This window comes from Muscardinus avellanarius, assembly GCF_963383645.1.
Source record: "Muscardinus avellanarius genome assembly, chromosome: 8".
In the NCBI taxonomy this organism is placed as follows: domain Eukaryota; kingdom Metazoa; phylum Chordata; class Mammalia; order Rodentia; family Gliridae; genus Muscardinus; species Muscardinus avellanarius.
In genome coordinates, this window is record NC_137794.1 from 27,484,428 (window position 1) to 27,502,468 (window position 18,041).

Sequence of the window (18,041 nt, forward strand, 5' to 3'; positions counted from 1 at the left end):
AGCCTGAGATATCTAAGATATAAGAATATTGTAAGGCGAATACAAATTGGGAAAAGGGCATTAAGGTTGGTTTTTAAAAGAACAATTTAGTGGAGTGTTATAGATTTTGGAGTAGTAATTTTGGGGAAATTAGGGTAATGAATGTCTCTCCCTCCTCTACTCCTTTTCTCCCTTCTTTTATAAAGACTGTTGGTAAAAAGGAATGAGCACACTGGGAAATAAGTTGTGCAGGTTGAAAGGGACCTGAGTTGGACTTTTTCTTTCAGAGCAGAACAAGGGACTCTATAGGTAAAGAAAGAAAAAGAGTCAAAGATGTAAGGAAGTTTTAGGCTGAACAACGTCAGGATGTTTTTCCTCTCATTTTGTTTCCTGCGGGGATGTCTGAAGCAATAGTATAAACATGGCCTATTGCTGAAATGAGGAGGGAATTTCTAACACATGTACCAAGAGTGCAGACAGGTACCAGCTGCCAAGGATCGGCATCCCGAGGAGGAGGACGGAGCCCTGGCAGGGTTGGAATTGGTGACTGTGAGTGTCTGAGGAGCTGTGGGGTGAAGCACTGGGCAGAGAGCTGCCCAGGCCATTTCCATATGCCCCCCTGGGAGAGCTCTACCCCCTGGGGGATTTCTCCCTTCAGAACTACTGTAAGGGCTCCCATGGAGAAAATGAGATGCTAGCAGCCTCTCACCACCCTGAGCAGCCTCTCCCTGCAGCCAGGGGAAAAGGAGAGCCTGCGGTCGGCCCACCAGCACAGTCCGGGAGCCTTGACCTAAGATGCACAGTGTTTGCCCAGCTGACCTGGGATCACAGATCCTCACAATAGTATCTTAAGACTGTCCAAAGGTCACAGAAGCCTAAGGTCAATTTGAGAGAAGAGTGTGGGACTAAACACTACGGAGGGACTTGAAAATGAGCAGAAGTGTTACTGAGCATGAGTGAGGAGTCTATAGAAGTTTCATGGCATGAGTTCATCAGCATAGTTTTGTGTTTCTATGCTTAGCGTTTCTTTTTATATTATCCATTATCTATGATTAGAAGTTGAAATTGCCTGATAATGAACACTTTCATGATTCTAAAACACTTTATTTGGCAAGTTGAATAGCTATTTATTGTTACTCATTTTTTGAGCTTAATATAAGATCTAAAGAATATGAATTTATAATTATGTATTCAGGTAGAAAGCAAAATTTATTCCCTATCAATAAAGTGAGAATAAAACTATCTACTTCATAAAGTATTGTGTGCTATTATGTATGTAGTTCTTCCTAAAATTAATTAATGGGCATTCAATTCTTTTGAGCATTTAAATGCTTCAAATATATACATCTTTATAATTCTATATTGCTCCACTTATTATTCAATGATATTTGATGAGTTTTTTGTTTCAATATAAAATACTTTATACATACAGAAAGTATGATATAATGCATATAAGGTAAAAGGAAAGAAAAACATATATCATGTGACCCCCCTCAGGTTAAGAAATAAAATACTTTCAGTATTTTTGAGGCCCAGAGTTTCAGAAAAAAATTTTTAAAGTTTTATATATGCATTGAAAAGAATATATTTTAAAGTTATATAGATATGCATATACAAAGAGAAAAAATGATCTCAACATCAAAGCTTAACAAGTTAATTGAATCTACATGACAGATATACTTATGTCCAAATATATGCAAACCAATATATATTTATATCATATATATTTATATCGTATATACAGTGTTTACACAGCATAAACACTGTGCATCTGTTTACCTGTCCAGTAGATTAAACTTTAATTGTGCTGTTAAAATATACTCTCTTGTAGCCAGACATGGTGGCACGCACCTGTAATCTCAGTACTTGGAAGGCTGAGACAGGAGGATCACTGGTTCCAGGACAGCCTCAGCAATGTAGTGAGACTCTCAAGCAACCCAGTGAGACCCTATTTCAAAACAAAAATTAAAAAAAAAAAAGACTGGGAGTGGACCTCAGATGTAGAGAGCTCCTTCCTGCCTTCAATCCTCAGTAACACACACACACACACACACACACACACACTCCTTTTGTTATTTATTTTTGAACTATTTTAATTGCAAAGAATGGCATATGACTTCCGGGAAGATGGCGACGGAGGAAAGCGGCACTTACAAGTCCTGCTAACAATCAAACTCTACTACCACAAAACCAGCGCCTTTCAGAGCCAGAAAACACCACCAGCAAAAAAATAAAAACGGTAACTACAAGGGACAGAGAAAAAGGGCTGGAAAAACAAGACACCAGAGAAAAACCAGCCCGAAGTGCCGCGCCCGCGCGGCGCGGAGTGGCCAGAGCCGCAGCGCGGATTGGGGGGAGCCGCAGAGTGGAGCGGCCTGCCGCGTAGTGGAACCGCCAGAGCGGCTGGAGTGACCAGACCCGCGGTGCAGAGCAGCCGAAGCCACGGTTCAGAGCAGCCGAGCAGAGCGGCCAGAACAGCCAAGCGGAGCGGCCAGAACAGCCAAGCGGAGTGGCCAGAACAGCCGGAGCAGCCAGAGCCGCAGCCCGGATTGGCTGGAGCGGCGGCGCGGAGTGGCCGGAGCCGCGGAGTAGAGCGGCTGGAGCAGTCGGAGCGGAGCGGCCAGAACAGCTGAGCTGAGCGGCCAGAGCAGCCGAGCAGAGCGGCCAGAACAGCCGGAGCAGAGTGGCCAGAACAGCCGGAGCAGCCAGAGTCGCGTCGCGGAACGGCCGGAGCGGCCGGAGTGGCCAGACCCGCGGTGCAGAGCAGCCAGAGCCGCGGCTCAGAGCGGCCGGAGCGGCGCGGCCTACATCTCCCCTAGCAGCACCAGGCTCCAGAGAGGAGGGAGACTCAAAACAGAGCTCAAATCCAGAGAGGAGGTACTTTGGCCTCGCGGCCTAGGACGCAGAAGCAGTGTCTTACTGCTGGCGGCAGCGGTGAGTTCACCTGACGACCCTAGACCAATCCACTCAACCAGCCACCAGGCGCCTGAGAGGAGGGGTGGACAGCGAGCCGAGGTGAGCAGGTGTTGAGCAGCCGGGCGGCAGTCAGCAGTTTTGTTGGTGCAGGGAACATCTAAAACTCCCAAGGGCCGGGCACAGCACAACTGGCAAGGACTCAGAGCGGAGTTCAAAACCAGAGAAGAAATACGCCATATCACGGCCGAGGGCGTGGCAGTGGTGCCAAATTGCCAGTGGCGGCAGCAGCGAATCCATCGAGTTCACTACAGCTCCATCAGCGCACTCAATAACCGTGAGTCAAATTGCGGCCCCTAGGGGAGAAATCCCAGTTCTGCACTCCCAGGGACTCGCGCAGATAGTCTCCCTGGGTCGGAGATTTTAGCAGTGCAGCCCAGTGGGGGAGTGGCAGTGGCAGAGATATCATACCATAGTCACAACTCCCCACTGGAGAACGCCCAACTTGGCACTCCCCACGGTCTAAGCAGCCTTAATTGACTCCCTGGGTCTGAGACTTTGTGATACAACCCAGTTAAGGAGTAGTGGTGACAGAGATACCACAGACACGAGATCCAGAGCATCTTAAGTGAACTCGTAGTGACTCAGGGAAGAACCCAGAGAAGGCACAAACTTCCAAAATCATGGGAAAGAGAAATAACAATGGAGCAGTGAATGCCAACAACCCCACAACATCAGAATCCGATAACACAGAAACCCAAAGATCTCTAGAAGATCAAATTAGGAAAATAACTTTAGAAATAATAGAGGACTTTCGAAAAGAATTTAGAGAGAGGCAAAAAGAGATAAAGGATGCAATTAATGAAGTAAAGGCCTCAATTCAAAGTATAAACAACAGATTAGACCACATGGAGAATAGAATCTCGCTTCTTGAAGATGATCATTCTAAAAATGAACGCATAGTTTCTAATTTAGAAAAAAAAACCCGACAGCAGGAATCTGACATTGAAGAAATATGGGCCCATTTCAAGAGAGCTAACCTAAGAATAATTGGAATAGAGGAGGGAAAAGAAGGTGAAACCAAAGGGATCAACAATCTCTTCAAGGAAGTAATAGCAGAAAATTTTCCAAACATAGAGCAAGAGGTCGATACACAGGTCCAGGAAACTTATAGAACTCCCTTTAGACAGGATCAGAGAAGAGGATCCCCACGCCACATAATTGTCAAAATGACTAATGTGGAAGCCAAGGAGAGAATCTTAAAGGCAACAAAAACAAAAGGCCACGTGACATACAGAGGCAAACCAATTAGAATCACTCCAGACTTCCCAAACCAAATCATGAAAGCCAGAAGGGCTTGGAGTAACATATTCCAAACTCTGAAAGAAAACAACTTCCAGCCAAAAATTTCCTACCCAGCAAAACTATCCATCAAATTAGATGGGGAAATAAGAAGCTTCCATGACAAACAGCAACTGAAGGAATTTATGTCTTCAAAACCAGCGCTAGAGAAAATACTCAAGGAGATTAACTGCAAAGAGGAAATGGGTAATACACGCCAGAACCAAAGAAACAAGAATTCCCATCCAGCTGACAACTAAGCAAAGAAGAATAAACAGTATCTTAAACAGAAATAAGATCTTAACATGTTGGGAATTAAAAATTATCTCTCTATAATCACACTGAATGTAAACGGCCTCAACTCCCCAATAAAAAGACATAAAGTGGCAAAATGGATTAAAAGCCAGAATCCATCCATCTGCTGCTTACAAGAAACACACCTTACAAGTAAAGATAGGAACAAACTCAAGGTAAAGGGCTGGAGCAAGGTAATCCATGCTAATGGCACTCGAAGACAAGCAGGATTAGCAACTATGATATCAGACAAGTTAGACTTCAAACCCAAACTTATTAGAAGAGACAAAGAAGGTCACATCTTACTGGTAAAAGGAATAGTCCAGCAAGAGGAAATAACAATAATCAACATCTATGCCCCAAACATAGGGGCAGCTACTTTCATAAATCAAACTCTCTGTGATATGAAGTCACACATAAATCCCAACACAATAATACTGGGAGACTTCAACACACCTCTCACAATACTAGACCGATCGTCCAGACAAAGGGTCAGTAAAGATGTCTCAGAACTAAAGAACACCATTAACCAAATGGACCTGTTGGACACATATAGAATATTTCACCCAACTACAGCAGAGTTTACATTTTTCTCAGCTGCTCATGGAACCTTCTCCAAAATAGATCACATCCTGGGACACAAAATGAGCACTAGCAAATTTAAAAAATGTTACATACTTCCCTGTGTCATTTCAGACCATAATGGAATGAAACTAGAAATCAACTATAAGAAGACCCAGAGAAACAACATAAACATGTGGAGACTGAACACCACACTTCTGAATGAAGAATGGGTCATAGAAGATGTAAGAGGTGAAATCAAGAAATTTCTAGAAACAAATGAAAATAAAGAAACAACATATCAAAACCTCTGGGACACTTTGAAGGCAGTATTAAGAGGAAAATTTATAGCACTGAGTGCTCACATAAGAAAAACAGAAAATTCTCAAATAAATAGCCTTATGACACACCTCAAAGCCCTTGAAAAGCAGGAACAATTGAACCCCAAAGCCAGCAGAAGTCGGGAAATTATTAAAATTAGAGCAGAAATTAATGAAATAGAGAATAAAAAAACAATACAGAAAATCAACAAAACCAAAAGCTGGTTTCTTGAAAAAATTAACAAGATTGATAAACCACTAGCCAACCTAACTAAGAAAAAGAGAGAATCAACCCAAATTATGAAGATAAGGGATGAAAAAGGAGACATTACTACTGACAGCGTAGAAATCCAGAGGATTATCAGAAACTACTTTGAAAAACTATACTCCAACAAAATGGAAAATCTGGAGGAAATCGACAACTTCCTAGATAAATACAACCTTCCTAAACTGAGTCAAGAAGATATAGAACACTTAAACCAACCAATAACAATCAAAGAGATTGAAATAGCAATAAAGAGCTTACCATCAAAGAAAAGCCCAGGACCAGATGGTTTCCCAAGTGAATTCTATAAAACCTTTATAGGAGAACTAATCCCAATACTACTCAAACTATTTCGGGAAATAGAAAAAACCGGGACTCTCCCAAATACATTCTATGAAGCCAACATCACACTAATACCCAAACCGAATAAAGACAGTTCAAGGAAGGAAAACTACAGGCCTATATCTCTGATGAACTTGGATGCAAAACTATTAAACAAAATACTAGCAACACGCATTCAAAACCACATCAAGAAAATCATTCACCATGACCAGGTAGGGTTCATCCCAGGGATGCAAGGCTGGTTCAATATACGAAAATCAATCCATGTAATTCATCATATAAACAGAATCAAAGACAAAAACCACATGATCATCTCAATAGATGCTGAAAAAGCATTTGATAAAATTCAACATCCATTTATGATAAAAACACTGCAGAGAATTGGAATAGAAGGAACATATCTCAACATTATTAAGGCAGTCTACAATAAGCCCACTGCCAACATCATATTAAATGGGAAAAAACTTCAAGAATTCCCCCTAAAAACTGGAACAAGACAAGGATGTCCACTATCACCACTTCTCTTCAATATAGTACTAGAGACTCTAGCCAGAGCAATAAGGCAAGAAAAGGAAATCAAAGGAGTACAAATAGGAAAAGAAGAACTTAAGCTTTCACTATTTGCAGATGACATGATACTATATTTAGAAAACCCAACAAACTCAACCAAAAGGCTTATAGAACTGATCAACAAATTCAGCAAGGTATCTGGATACAAAATCAATCTTAAAAAATCAGAAGCTTTCCTGTACACCAACCATAAATCCACTGAAAAAGAAATTCAGAAAACACTTCCACTCAGGATCTCCCACAAAAAAATAAAATACCTAGGAATAAACTTGACCAAGGAGGTAAAAGATCTCTACAAAGAAAATTATAAAACACTGAAAAAAGAAATCGAAGAAGATCTTAGAAGATGGAAAGACCTTCCATGTTCATGGATTGGCAGAATAAATATCATTAAAATGGCCATCCTCCCAAAAGTGATCTACAGATTTAATGCAATGCCCATTAAACTACCAAGATCATTCCTCACAGACATAGAAAAATCAGTTCTTAAATTTATCTGGAATAACAAAAAGCCCAGAATAGCCAAGGTAGTTCTCAGCAACAAAAACCATGCAGGAGGAATCACAATACCTGACTTTAAACTATACTACAAAGCCATTGTAATAAAAACAGCATGGTACTGGCAAAAGAACAGATATATAGACCAATGGAGCAGAATAGAAGACCCAGAAACAAGCCCACACACTTTCAGCCAATTGATTTTTGACAAAGGGGCCAAAAACATACACTGGAAAAAAGATAGCCTCTTCAACAAATGGTGTTGGCAAAACTGGTTAAACATATGCAGAAAATTGGATGTTAATCCCACTTTTTCACCCTGCACAAAAGTCAACTCACGATGGATCAAAGACTTGGAAATTAAACCAGAGACCTTGAAGCTCCTTGAAGAGGGCATAGGTCCAACACTACAACACATAGGCACAGACAAACATTTCCTCAACAAGACCCCAAAGGCACAGCAAATTAAAAGGAGAATCAATACATGGGATTGCATGAAACTGAAGAGCTTCTGTTCAGCAAAGGAAACTATCAAGAATCTCAATCGAGAGCCAACAGAATGGGAGAAGATTTTTGCCACCTACACCAATGATAGAGGACTAATATCTAGAATATACAGAGAACTCAAGAAACTCAACACTAAGAAAACAAAACATCCAATAACAAAATGGGCAAATGAACTAAATAGACACTTCACAAAAGAAGAAATTCAAATGGCCAATAAATGTATGAAAAAATGCTCAACATCACTGGCAATCAGAGAGATGCAAATCAAAACTACCCTGAGATTTCACCTAACTCCAACTAGAATGGCCATCATTCAAAACACGAACAACAACAGATGCTGGCGAGGATGTGGAGAAGTGGGAACTCTAAGACATTGTTGGTGGGATTGCAAATTAGTGCAACCACTTTGGAAAACAGTATGGAGAATCCTCAGAAGAATGGGAACAAATCTACCATTTGATCCAGCAATACCACTGTTGGGTATCTACCCAAAAGAAAAGAAACCAAACTACCAAACTAATCCATGTGTATCTATGTTCATAGCTGCACAATTCACCATAGCCAAACTATGGAACCAGCCAAGATGTCCATCAACAGACGAATGGATTACAAAACTGTGGGATATGTACACAATGGAATTTTACTCAGCCATCAAAAAAAACTCAGTTACATCATTTTCAGGGAAATGGATGGAACTGGAGGACATTATGCTAAGTGAGATTAGTCAGGCACAAAAAATAAGAAATCAGATGCTTTCCCTAATATGTGAGAGTTAGGGAGAAATGGGTCATACTTTTAACTCTGTTTACATTGTCTTTGGATATACAATATTTTTTTTTATTTTTTAGGGAGTTTATTTACCCTTTTGTTGCCTGTGCAATTGAAATCATATCCAAGAAATCACTTCCAATTTCAATGTTGTGAGGTTTTATGACCCAGATTTTCTTCTAAATGCTTATAGTATTAAGATTTATATTTAGGTCTTTTATCTATTTTGAGTTAATATTTGTATATGTGTTAGGTAACGGTCCAATTTTATTCTTTTTCATTTATTATTATTTTTCAACAATATTTGGTTAAAAGACTAGTATTTCCTCCACCAAAACTTCATGGAAACCTTGTCAAAAATAACTTGACAATGTATGGAAGAATTTATCTCTAGGCTTTTATTTAGCTCCAATGGTTTATATATCTGCCTTTAGAACAGTACTACACTGTTTCAATTATTGTAGCTTTATATGGTTTGAAATCAGAAAATATACATCTTCTAGCTTTGTTCTTCTTTGAGATTGTTTTGGGTATCTAGAGTCCATATTCCATATCAGGATAGATTTTTTCTGAAAAATAAATAAATAAATGTATGATAGTTTTACCTAAAAAAAAAAAGAAAAAAATATTCTCTGGTAAGAAAGAAAGCAAAAAGAAATATTGAAATGTTATCTTTAAGTCATCAAGAGTTTGGTACCAGACAAATGAAACTGTTATGTGAGATTATCAATGTTAATATTGTATAAATTGCTATAATACTAGATGTCAACTACTAAGCCAAGCATGGGAAGGAGGGATGGGGAGGGAATGGGGTGGGGATTGGGTAGGGGCTAACTGGGCGATATGTGCATGTATGTCTACAAAAGTATTTTCTTTATACCACTATGATGTATGAATACATTGCACCAATAAAAAATAAATTTAAAAAAAAAAAAAAGAATGGCATATAAAAATATCATACCATAAAAGTGGATTTTTTCATTTATCCTAGTATTTTTGTGAGCTTTTCTTTATATATTATACAATCAAGTTATAACATATTAATAATCAAGTTTAGAACGGTCATGCCAACATTAAATGAATATTTTAATTTTTCCTCTTCATCTTTTGAAATGCTTCTTGATTTAAATATTGTACTACCTTTTCTCTCCTTGTTTTTCTCTTGTTTAGCTCAGTGGTAGAATCCGTGCTTAGAACACACCACGCCCTGGGTTGAATACCCAGAACCACACAAAAACAAAAAGATTTTTAATTCGGCTTTATACAATATATATTATGTGTATAACTGTTTTATATTAGAACTTAAAAATATAAGCTGGGCATGGTAGCACATGTCCGTAATTCCAGTACTTGGGAGGCTGAGACAAGAGGAGAACAGGTTCAAGTTCAGCTACTTAGTACGACTCTCTGTAACCTAGTGAGATGCTGTTTCAAAACAACAAATAAAAAGAACTGAGCGTGTATAGCTAGGAAGTAGAATGCCTCTGGGTTCAACTCCCAGTATCACAAAAATATAAAAATAAAAGTTAAAAATAAAGAGGCATTGGTATTCGAATTAATGTTTTAGCATAAAACATATATTACATCAGGAATTGACAAACTGGCCCAAAGGCCATATCTCGCCTACTATATATTTTGTAGATGAAGTTTCATCAGAACATAGACACGCTCATTCATTTACATATTATCTATGGCTGCTCTCCTGCTGTCACAATGGAGTTGGGTAGTTGCCGGGAGAATTATGGCCCTGAGCCTGAAATTCTTTATAGTCTGACCTTTCACTAAGAAGTTTGCCATGCCCATACTAAATCACATTGATGTTTATAGAATAAATTTACAGGGAAACTCTCCTTATCCTTGCTTTCTTCTCATTTATATTTGCTTAAATATATTTGACTTGGTGGTTCTCAAATATTTATTCATGTATTCCCTTTATCTTGGAGTTTATTTCTATTTTTTATGTGGAGATATTTCCCTGCTTCCACTCCTTAAAAATTACTTTATTTAATGGAACCTATAAGCTTTACCATGCTGTTTTGCATGGTACATTTTGAAACAATAGATGTCCATTGTTGTTCTCGCACCTTGAACCTGGGTAAGTAGTACTTACCGGGTATTCCTGCATTCATTAGGATCACATGTATTATTCTTCTACAAAATGAAATTAGCTGGCTTCAGGTAGTAAACTAGTTATGTGCTTGTGCATGCACACTTGCTTCAGTTATGAAAATTAAATAGAAAAAGTGTCGATTGGCAAAACAGAGGGTAAGGATTAAAATACTGTTAGGTATTAGAAGAAAAGTATAACGACATTCCAATTCCTGAAACGCCGCAGTCCTTGGGCATAACATTGATTCTGTGTCTAGGAAGAAAAGTCCCCCACAGTTATCTCAGCTGTCAAGCATCTAGCTAACTGCTTGAATTAAGGATAGCATCTGTGTGCCTGCGTTCTAGGAAAACTTATAACCCAGCACACCAGCTCAGAGACACAGATGAGCTGGATCAGCCACTCCCAGGGATGCTGTCCTGAAGGAATAGCCAGTGACTACTGGCCAGGCTTAGGACGTGTCTCTCAGTTCTCATTGACAAAAGCAAATACCTTTCACTGGGTTATTCACTGGGTATCCAGTGTTTTCTTCAGAATTGCAAATAGTTCAATTTGTAGCAGTTTAAGATTGGGACATTTGAGTTAATGGGGAGGAGAGTGAACTTGAATCATGTTAAATGTAAACATCCTTATGAGAAAGTTTGTTTCAACGATGTTAGTTGTCTTGCCATCAAGAGTGACAGCAACTCTCATGCATGTAACTGACTGAGATCAAGAAAAATCTGGGTATGTAAAAATATTTGCAAGATGTGGCAAGAAAAATTAGAAAGCTAATGTATCATGTATAAACTAATAACATGTATAGTGTATTCAGTCAGTTACAAATCAGATGCCAAATAGAAAGTATTCTCCAGGAAGAGGGGAGAGATGTGCAGAAGAAGACATTTTGTAGAAGACATACTGCCTAGCATGGTAGCTTAAAACAGTATTTTCAAAGTATGTATCACGTTTAAACTGGACACCATGAGCATGCCTGTAGTCCCAGTACTAGGAAGACTGAGAAGAGAGTATCACAGGTTGAAGGCCAGCATGTGGTAATTTAGCAAGACTCTATTTCAAATAAAAAGGGCCAGGAGTGTAGCTCAGTGGCAGAAACTCCCCTCCCTAACCGTTGCCCTGGGTTCATCTCCAGTACCACAAAAAAGGGAAAAAAAATGCATTATGTTCAAAGAGTGGGCTATAGAATAAATTGGCTGGCCGGGTGTGGTGGCACACACTTGTAATCCCCGCGCGTGGGAGGCCGAGACAGGAGGATCGCACAGCTTCCAAATAAAAAAAGACCCTGTTTCCAAATAAAAAAAAAACAGACCCTGTTTCCAAATAAAACAATATAAAATAGATCTGGGAGTGTAGCCTGGAGGTAGAAGGGCTTCCAAGTACCACCAAAAAAAAAAAAAAAAAAGAAAGAATAAATTGACTGTAACCAACTTTTCAAAAATTTCATTCAATATTAAACTTAGAAAAGAATAAGGTAGAAATATCAGAGTATATCACATACTCTGATACAGTGAGACCAAATATTTTTGTTTAATTTTTGCTTCAGTTTTATACACACAGAGACATGGTTATAAATGTTGAGTTCCCAGCAAAGATATTTTGAAAGGCACCTGTCTAAAAGAAACAGGTGTGAGGTAGATACTGAATTCTGCTGCTGGGGACAAACATCACTTATGTAGATTCTGCATAGGCATGGTAGTAAGCAAAACTAAAACTGATCAGATTTGTACTAGTGCATTCCTTATCTTTGGAGTTTAGTAGGAAACATTTTTATACATTTTGCTTTAGCTCAAATAGGATATTTTCATTTTGTTTGGAAAAAAATGTTTGGTTTATTTCTGTCTTCCATCATTTACTTAATTTGCTACCATTTTCTCTTTTGCCCAGGAGATTGCATCAGCAGTTTGAAAGCTACAAGGAGCAGGTGAGAAAAATAGGGGAAGAAGCACGGCGTCACCAGGGTGAGCACAAAGACGACGCCCCGACCTGTGGGATCTGCCACAAAACAAAGTTTGCCGACGGCTGTGGTCATCTCTGCTCCTACTGTCGCACCAAGTTCTGTGCCCGCTGTGGAGGCCGCGTGTCTCTGCGGTCGAACAATGTGAGTGTCCCCTGAACATCAAGGTGTCCTGAACACAGAACAAAATTACCAGCCTCCCCAACATAGGGACAGGTGCATGTTAGACAGCTGCCCCATCACACCTGTAATCTCAGTACTCGGAAGGCTGTCAGGAGGATTGAAGATTCAAGGCCAGCCTCATCAACTTAGTGAGATCTCACTTCAAAATAAAAAATAAAAATAAAAACAGGGCAGGGGAGGAAGCACAGAGGTAGAATGCCCCTGTGTTTAATCCCTAGCTTGGCGTGCACACACACACACACACACTTTTTATTTTAGCATTACTTTTCAGACTTAATGAAGGTATAATACAGGGTAAACTGTGTCTAAATTTCACCCAAGACAATATATTAAACAATGATTACCTTCTTTGATAGTAATTTCAGATTTACTATTGTGTTGAAATATAATGCCAAATGTATCTTATGGGAATTATTTGGATAATTAATGAATATACAAAAATACATCTCTTGAACACTTTTTTAAATGTTGCGCTTTTTATTTATTCTGTATGAAATACATTTTCACCTGATGCAGTTTCCTTATTTGGCCCAAATAAGAGCCGCTCGTCTGTTACGTCATTGCTTAAACATAAGCGATTTGTGATGCTTTAACATGCTGCTGTAGTAGGGCTCAATATTATTGTTTAAGAAATTCTGGATTCATTTTAATAAATATTTAGCTTAGAATGCATTTAATGTACTTTGTCATACTCCCTGTTTTACAATAGAATGATTTATAGAGAAATCTAGAAGAATTGTCTTTGCTATGGATCTGCAGCATATAATATAGGGGTTTTTATTATTATAGATCTAAAGAATTCCCAGTGTTTCTTTGAAGAATTTTCACATATCTAATCAATTATAGAATTTAATACACAATAAAGTCATATTTAAAAATAACACAAATGCTTTAAGCACTCTTGATAGTTTTCAAACCTCAAAAATTACAGTTAAAATTAAAAGGCAATTTGACATTGTGTTCTTTGGTAGTCTGCGTTTTAAATAGGATCCGCTAAAATCCCTTCCAAGAAACAAAGGCATTGATTATAATAGATGCATTTCATATTTTAAGGTAAGATTACGATGATTTCTGTTGCTTTGGAAGGTAAATGACTTCCCCGAACAACCGTTTCAGGGAAGTGAACAACAGTTACACTGTTATGAAAATTAAATGATTTAAATAATTATTATATAGATTGAATAATTCAAGTTCATGTGTTCATAATATGTACAGTCTTTCTCTAGGATCAGTTGTTGTTTATGTTGTGGTGGTGGTGGTACTGGGGATTGAACCCAGGGGCGTTTTACCTCCGACGTACACCTCCAGTCCTTTTTTGGTTTTTAATTTGGAAACAGAGGCTCATTAAATCGCTGAAGCTGGTTTCAAATTCCCAATCCTTTCTCAGCCTCCTAAGTACTGGGATTGCAGGCTTGTGCTGCCACACCCAGCTAGATCTAATTCTCTAGGTTGTATTCTTCCTTTCTAAAAGTGATGTGTTATACTCGATCCTCTTACAGACCCTAAAGAACACGCTTGGATATTAAGATGGTGTCTGGCACGTGCTAGTTTCCCCCTTTTTGGTGTTCTTAGCATATACCTTGGAATGAATTCTCACAGGTGAGACCTGGAGGTGATAATCAAAACATTAGACACTGTTCAGCCTGCAAAGGTGCTGGCAGTGAACAGTCATGCGTGAGCCGGCTGAGGGTTAGTGCTGGCTGAACGTACACGGCTCTTGGGTGCTTTTAATTCCCGTTCTAAGTTTAAAGCAAGGTAGTAGCAACACACATCACACTAATGATGGCGTAAAATCATCAAGGTCAAACTCAGGTTTTAAAAAGGCGAAGATATTTTCTAAAAATGACCTAGGATGTCTTTAATCTTTGAAAAGGATGTTCAGGCTTATTGTAGTTTACCTATCTTTATTTATTTATTTCCAATCTTGGGAAAAATAAAGAAAAATTTTAACTGGGCATGTTGGTGCATGCTTGAATTCCCAATATTTGGGAGGCTGAGGCAGGAGGATTACAGATTAGAGGCCAGCCTCAGCAATTTAGCTAGACTCAGCAACTTACAGAAAGCCTGTTCCAAATAAAAAAATAAATAAAATAGAACCAGGGTTATAACTCAGAGGTCAGATGTCCCTGGGTTCAATTCCCAGTACCACAAATGAATGAATGAATGAATAAATAAATAAATAAATAAATACCCACTTAAAATTTTTGCTTTGGGCAAAATACAAAATTTTTTATGAAACTCGCTTTTATTTTAATAGTAATTTAATAAAATTAGCATAACTTTATGAATGTAATAAGATGTTTCTTTTAATAATAGGTGGCTACATGTGGTATTAAATTAATTTTTCTTAAGAACATTTTAAATGTAGATTTACCAATCTGTATTCTGTGAGTTTAGGAAATCATTGTGCCCAGTTCTTATATATAACATATAGTAGGATTTATGTGTACATTTTCCGTGAAATATTTACTTTTCATAAGACCCACCTTAGTACTTTGTGAAAAAAGTGTAATTGTTTTATTAAAACCAACTTGTTAACATATGGCTCATTTTTGTTTTTCTCTTCTTTTTCTTCTCTCTGCTCTGCTTCCTTGGATGCTCTCCCAAAGGAGGACAAAGTGGTTAGAATCTATGCTTTTTTTCTATCATTTGTTATTATGTTGTTGTGAACTTGATTAAGCGACTGTTGATCTCACCAAGAAATTATATGCTAGAAAGAACTCATTCCCAATTCTCATGACAAAAAAAAGATGAACACCTAGAAACATAACAGAATGTTTATATTAACCTGTAAGGTCTGGTTGTTTGAGTTCATGAGGACACTGAGATTTTAATATAATTTAGATCATTATAAGCTTATTTGTCTCCTTAGCTTTTTTGAGTTTGGAGGATTTATTCTGTCGCTCTCAGGAGCAGTAAATTCCAAATGGCTTTACTTTTCTCAGCACTCTTTACATGCAAAGGCAAGTGATTTCAAAAGTATTGCAGAAGGAATAGAATAAACTTAATCCAGAGAATAGACCAAATTCAAATAAAAACTTCCAAATATAATTATTTTTCTATAAAACACGAGTAGCAGAGTTGTGATGTCAAACCACATTCTTCCTTTTCTCCCTGGTGAACATAAATCACTCCTTAGAGGAATGACAGGTCACTCTCACCGTCATCAGCTGTGGAAGCCGCAGTGGCTCTCTGTACTTTGGAGCTACTACCCGGGCGAGGCCCAGCCAGCCTCTCCTTGGTGTCCACCGGCATGTGCTGCAAAGTTTAATTTGCTCATAGCTCATTAATCTTCCGATGTGAGACTGAGGGAATAAATATTTCAGGTTCCACCTATCCGCGCAGCTGCTTTGGTTCGTAGTTTTAAACCTTAAATGCTGTGCTGCGTAGTTAGCAAGCATGGCATCGAGTATTAATCTGTGTTTTAAAACTTCATGCTGATATATGTTCATCAACTTTTTTCTATGAAAAGGAAATCAGGTTGAAAATTATATAGGGTAGTCTGTTTTCACTAAATGTTTTGCCTGTATATTGGTATATGTCGGATCATTTTAGAGTATATTACTTTCATGCAATAATGTACACTGTATTATAAAACTATAACTAGAATAACTTCCAAGGGGAAGTTATCATAAATATTAGACTTTGGATGAGTCTTAATTTGAAGTGTGGATAATTGTAAATCCTTTAACTCATTGTCCCTGTGACAGGACTTCCCATAATGGTAGGTTATTTGTGCTTATTGTGCTTATTATGACGGCTCACTGCATACTGAGAATTCAGGTGGAGTTTATGGTTCTCAGACTGAAAATAGATGGGAAAGACTGTAAAGGACAACCACACCCAGTTATTTTTCCACTTTGATTAAAATGCCTATGTCTACTACTTTAAGTGCTAAGTCATAATTTAATTTAAAAGTTTTTGAGCCTATTGAGGAAGTTCAATTGCCTTTCTAGTCCAATGAAGTCAGGTTTCATCTTAATTATGAAGGAGAATAACCAAGTATTCACAGTACCCAGTCCCCTCCTTATTTCTCTAAGCTCTTTTATTTCTGGTAGAGAAATTATAATGTATAGGAATGTGTGTGTGTGTGTGTGTGCGTGCGTGCATGCGTGTGTGTGTGTGTGTGTGTGTGTGTGTGTGTGTGTGTCTTCCCATTGGTATGGTTTAAAGGGAAGAGGAATAAGGGCGAACATTCTTTTCCAAAACCAATCTTCACCTTGATTGATGTAATAATAGTGAGTTCTACTTCTTTTTAAGTTGGCAAAGAAATGTGATTAAAATATTAGTGAAGACCTAAGGATGGATAATGAATAAGTATTTTCCTTTATAAAGTCCAGCGAAACGTTAATTTTCATTGACTAGCTCAGTAGTATTATATTTTAAACCTTCACTCTCAGCTTAAATCTGCTCTAGTAGTAACTTGGAAGATTGTGGACTTATAAAGAAAATGTCTTTCATAACGAATCACTTAGACATGGGTACATCTGATAGCTTATAATAGGAAATTATCTTGTACATGTACATACTATTATTGGCAAAATTATGATTTTTTTATTTCATTGAAAGCTAGCTTCTAAGCCTAAATATATGTTGGTAGTGTAAAATTCCCCATAGCCTGTTTAAATTGCTTTTATCTTTGTTTTACTCTGTTTGGTGCCAAAGGATTTAATTTAGATAGCTCCCTTGATAATTTTTCTGCTGGTAAGCCAACTGAATTGAATCCTCCAAATTTAATTCCTTTGGGGTTTCCCATAATTTTTCATCAGTACTTATTTTTTAAGTGGGAAGGATTGGTTTAGAATATACTAACTAAAAATGTGGAGTTCAATCTCCAGGATGAGACAAAAGTGAAGTTTTTATATTTGTAGTTTATCTGTATTTTCATGAAAAAAATGTCAGCCTTGATAAGAAATGCCAGCATGACTCTGAAAAATCTTTTCAAAATGTGAAATCTATACATATATAACTTTAAAAAATCATGTATAAAATATTTTTATTTCAGGGTAATAATAAGGCATTATGTTTATGGAGTCACAATTTTTAAACTGATTTCTCATAATTTCTATTGGTTTTTGTTTGCAGAAATTATGTAAAACACTATGTTGATAAAACAAATGTGTTTTTAATTTTAAGAAGCTCTAAATGGCAAGGTATGAGTGAGACTGCACTGTGTGAAACTGGTCTTATCATAAGGTGTTATTTGTAAGATGGTCAATTCATAACAGCATTAAAAACATCCTCCCTGCAAACTCTGTTCATAAATTCCAAAGTAATAATTTTGAAAGTTTTTCTCTTACTAGGATTATATAAAAGCAAGCAAGTAGGTAGAATCATGACCATTTTTTAAAATGACTTGCATGAATAAATTAAATATTTATTAGTTATAAAAATCTCAGAGTTATTGATATTTATCTTATGGCATGGTTAAGCATATTA

General features: G+C 37.7%; 1 protein-coding gene across 3 annotated transcripts in view; it reads left to right on the forward strand.

Annotated features, from left to right (window-relative positions):
* Window positions 1–15,271, forward strand: part of LOC308265773 (regulating synaptic membrane exocytosis protein 1-like) — a gene marked incomplete at both ends in the record, with an annotated part of 215,733 nt that extends 200,462 nt beyond the window's left edge. For 2 of the 3 annotated variants that reach the window (XM_080699679.1, XM_080699681.1), the window contains 2 exons: window positions 12,350–12,563; window positions 15,212–15,271. In XM_080699679.1, coding sequence (XP_080555805.1) covers window positions 12,350–12,563; window positions 15,212–15,271 — 274 coding nt within the window. The remainder of the gene's footprint in view (window positions 1–12,349; window positions 12,564–15,211) is intronic. The other variant, XM_080699680.1, reaches the window with a different exon arrangement.
* Window positions 15,272–18,041: the final 2,770 nt, after the last annotated feature.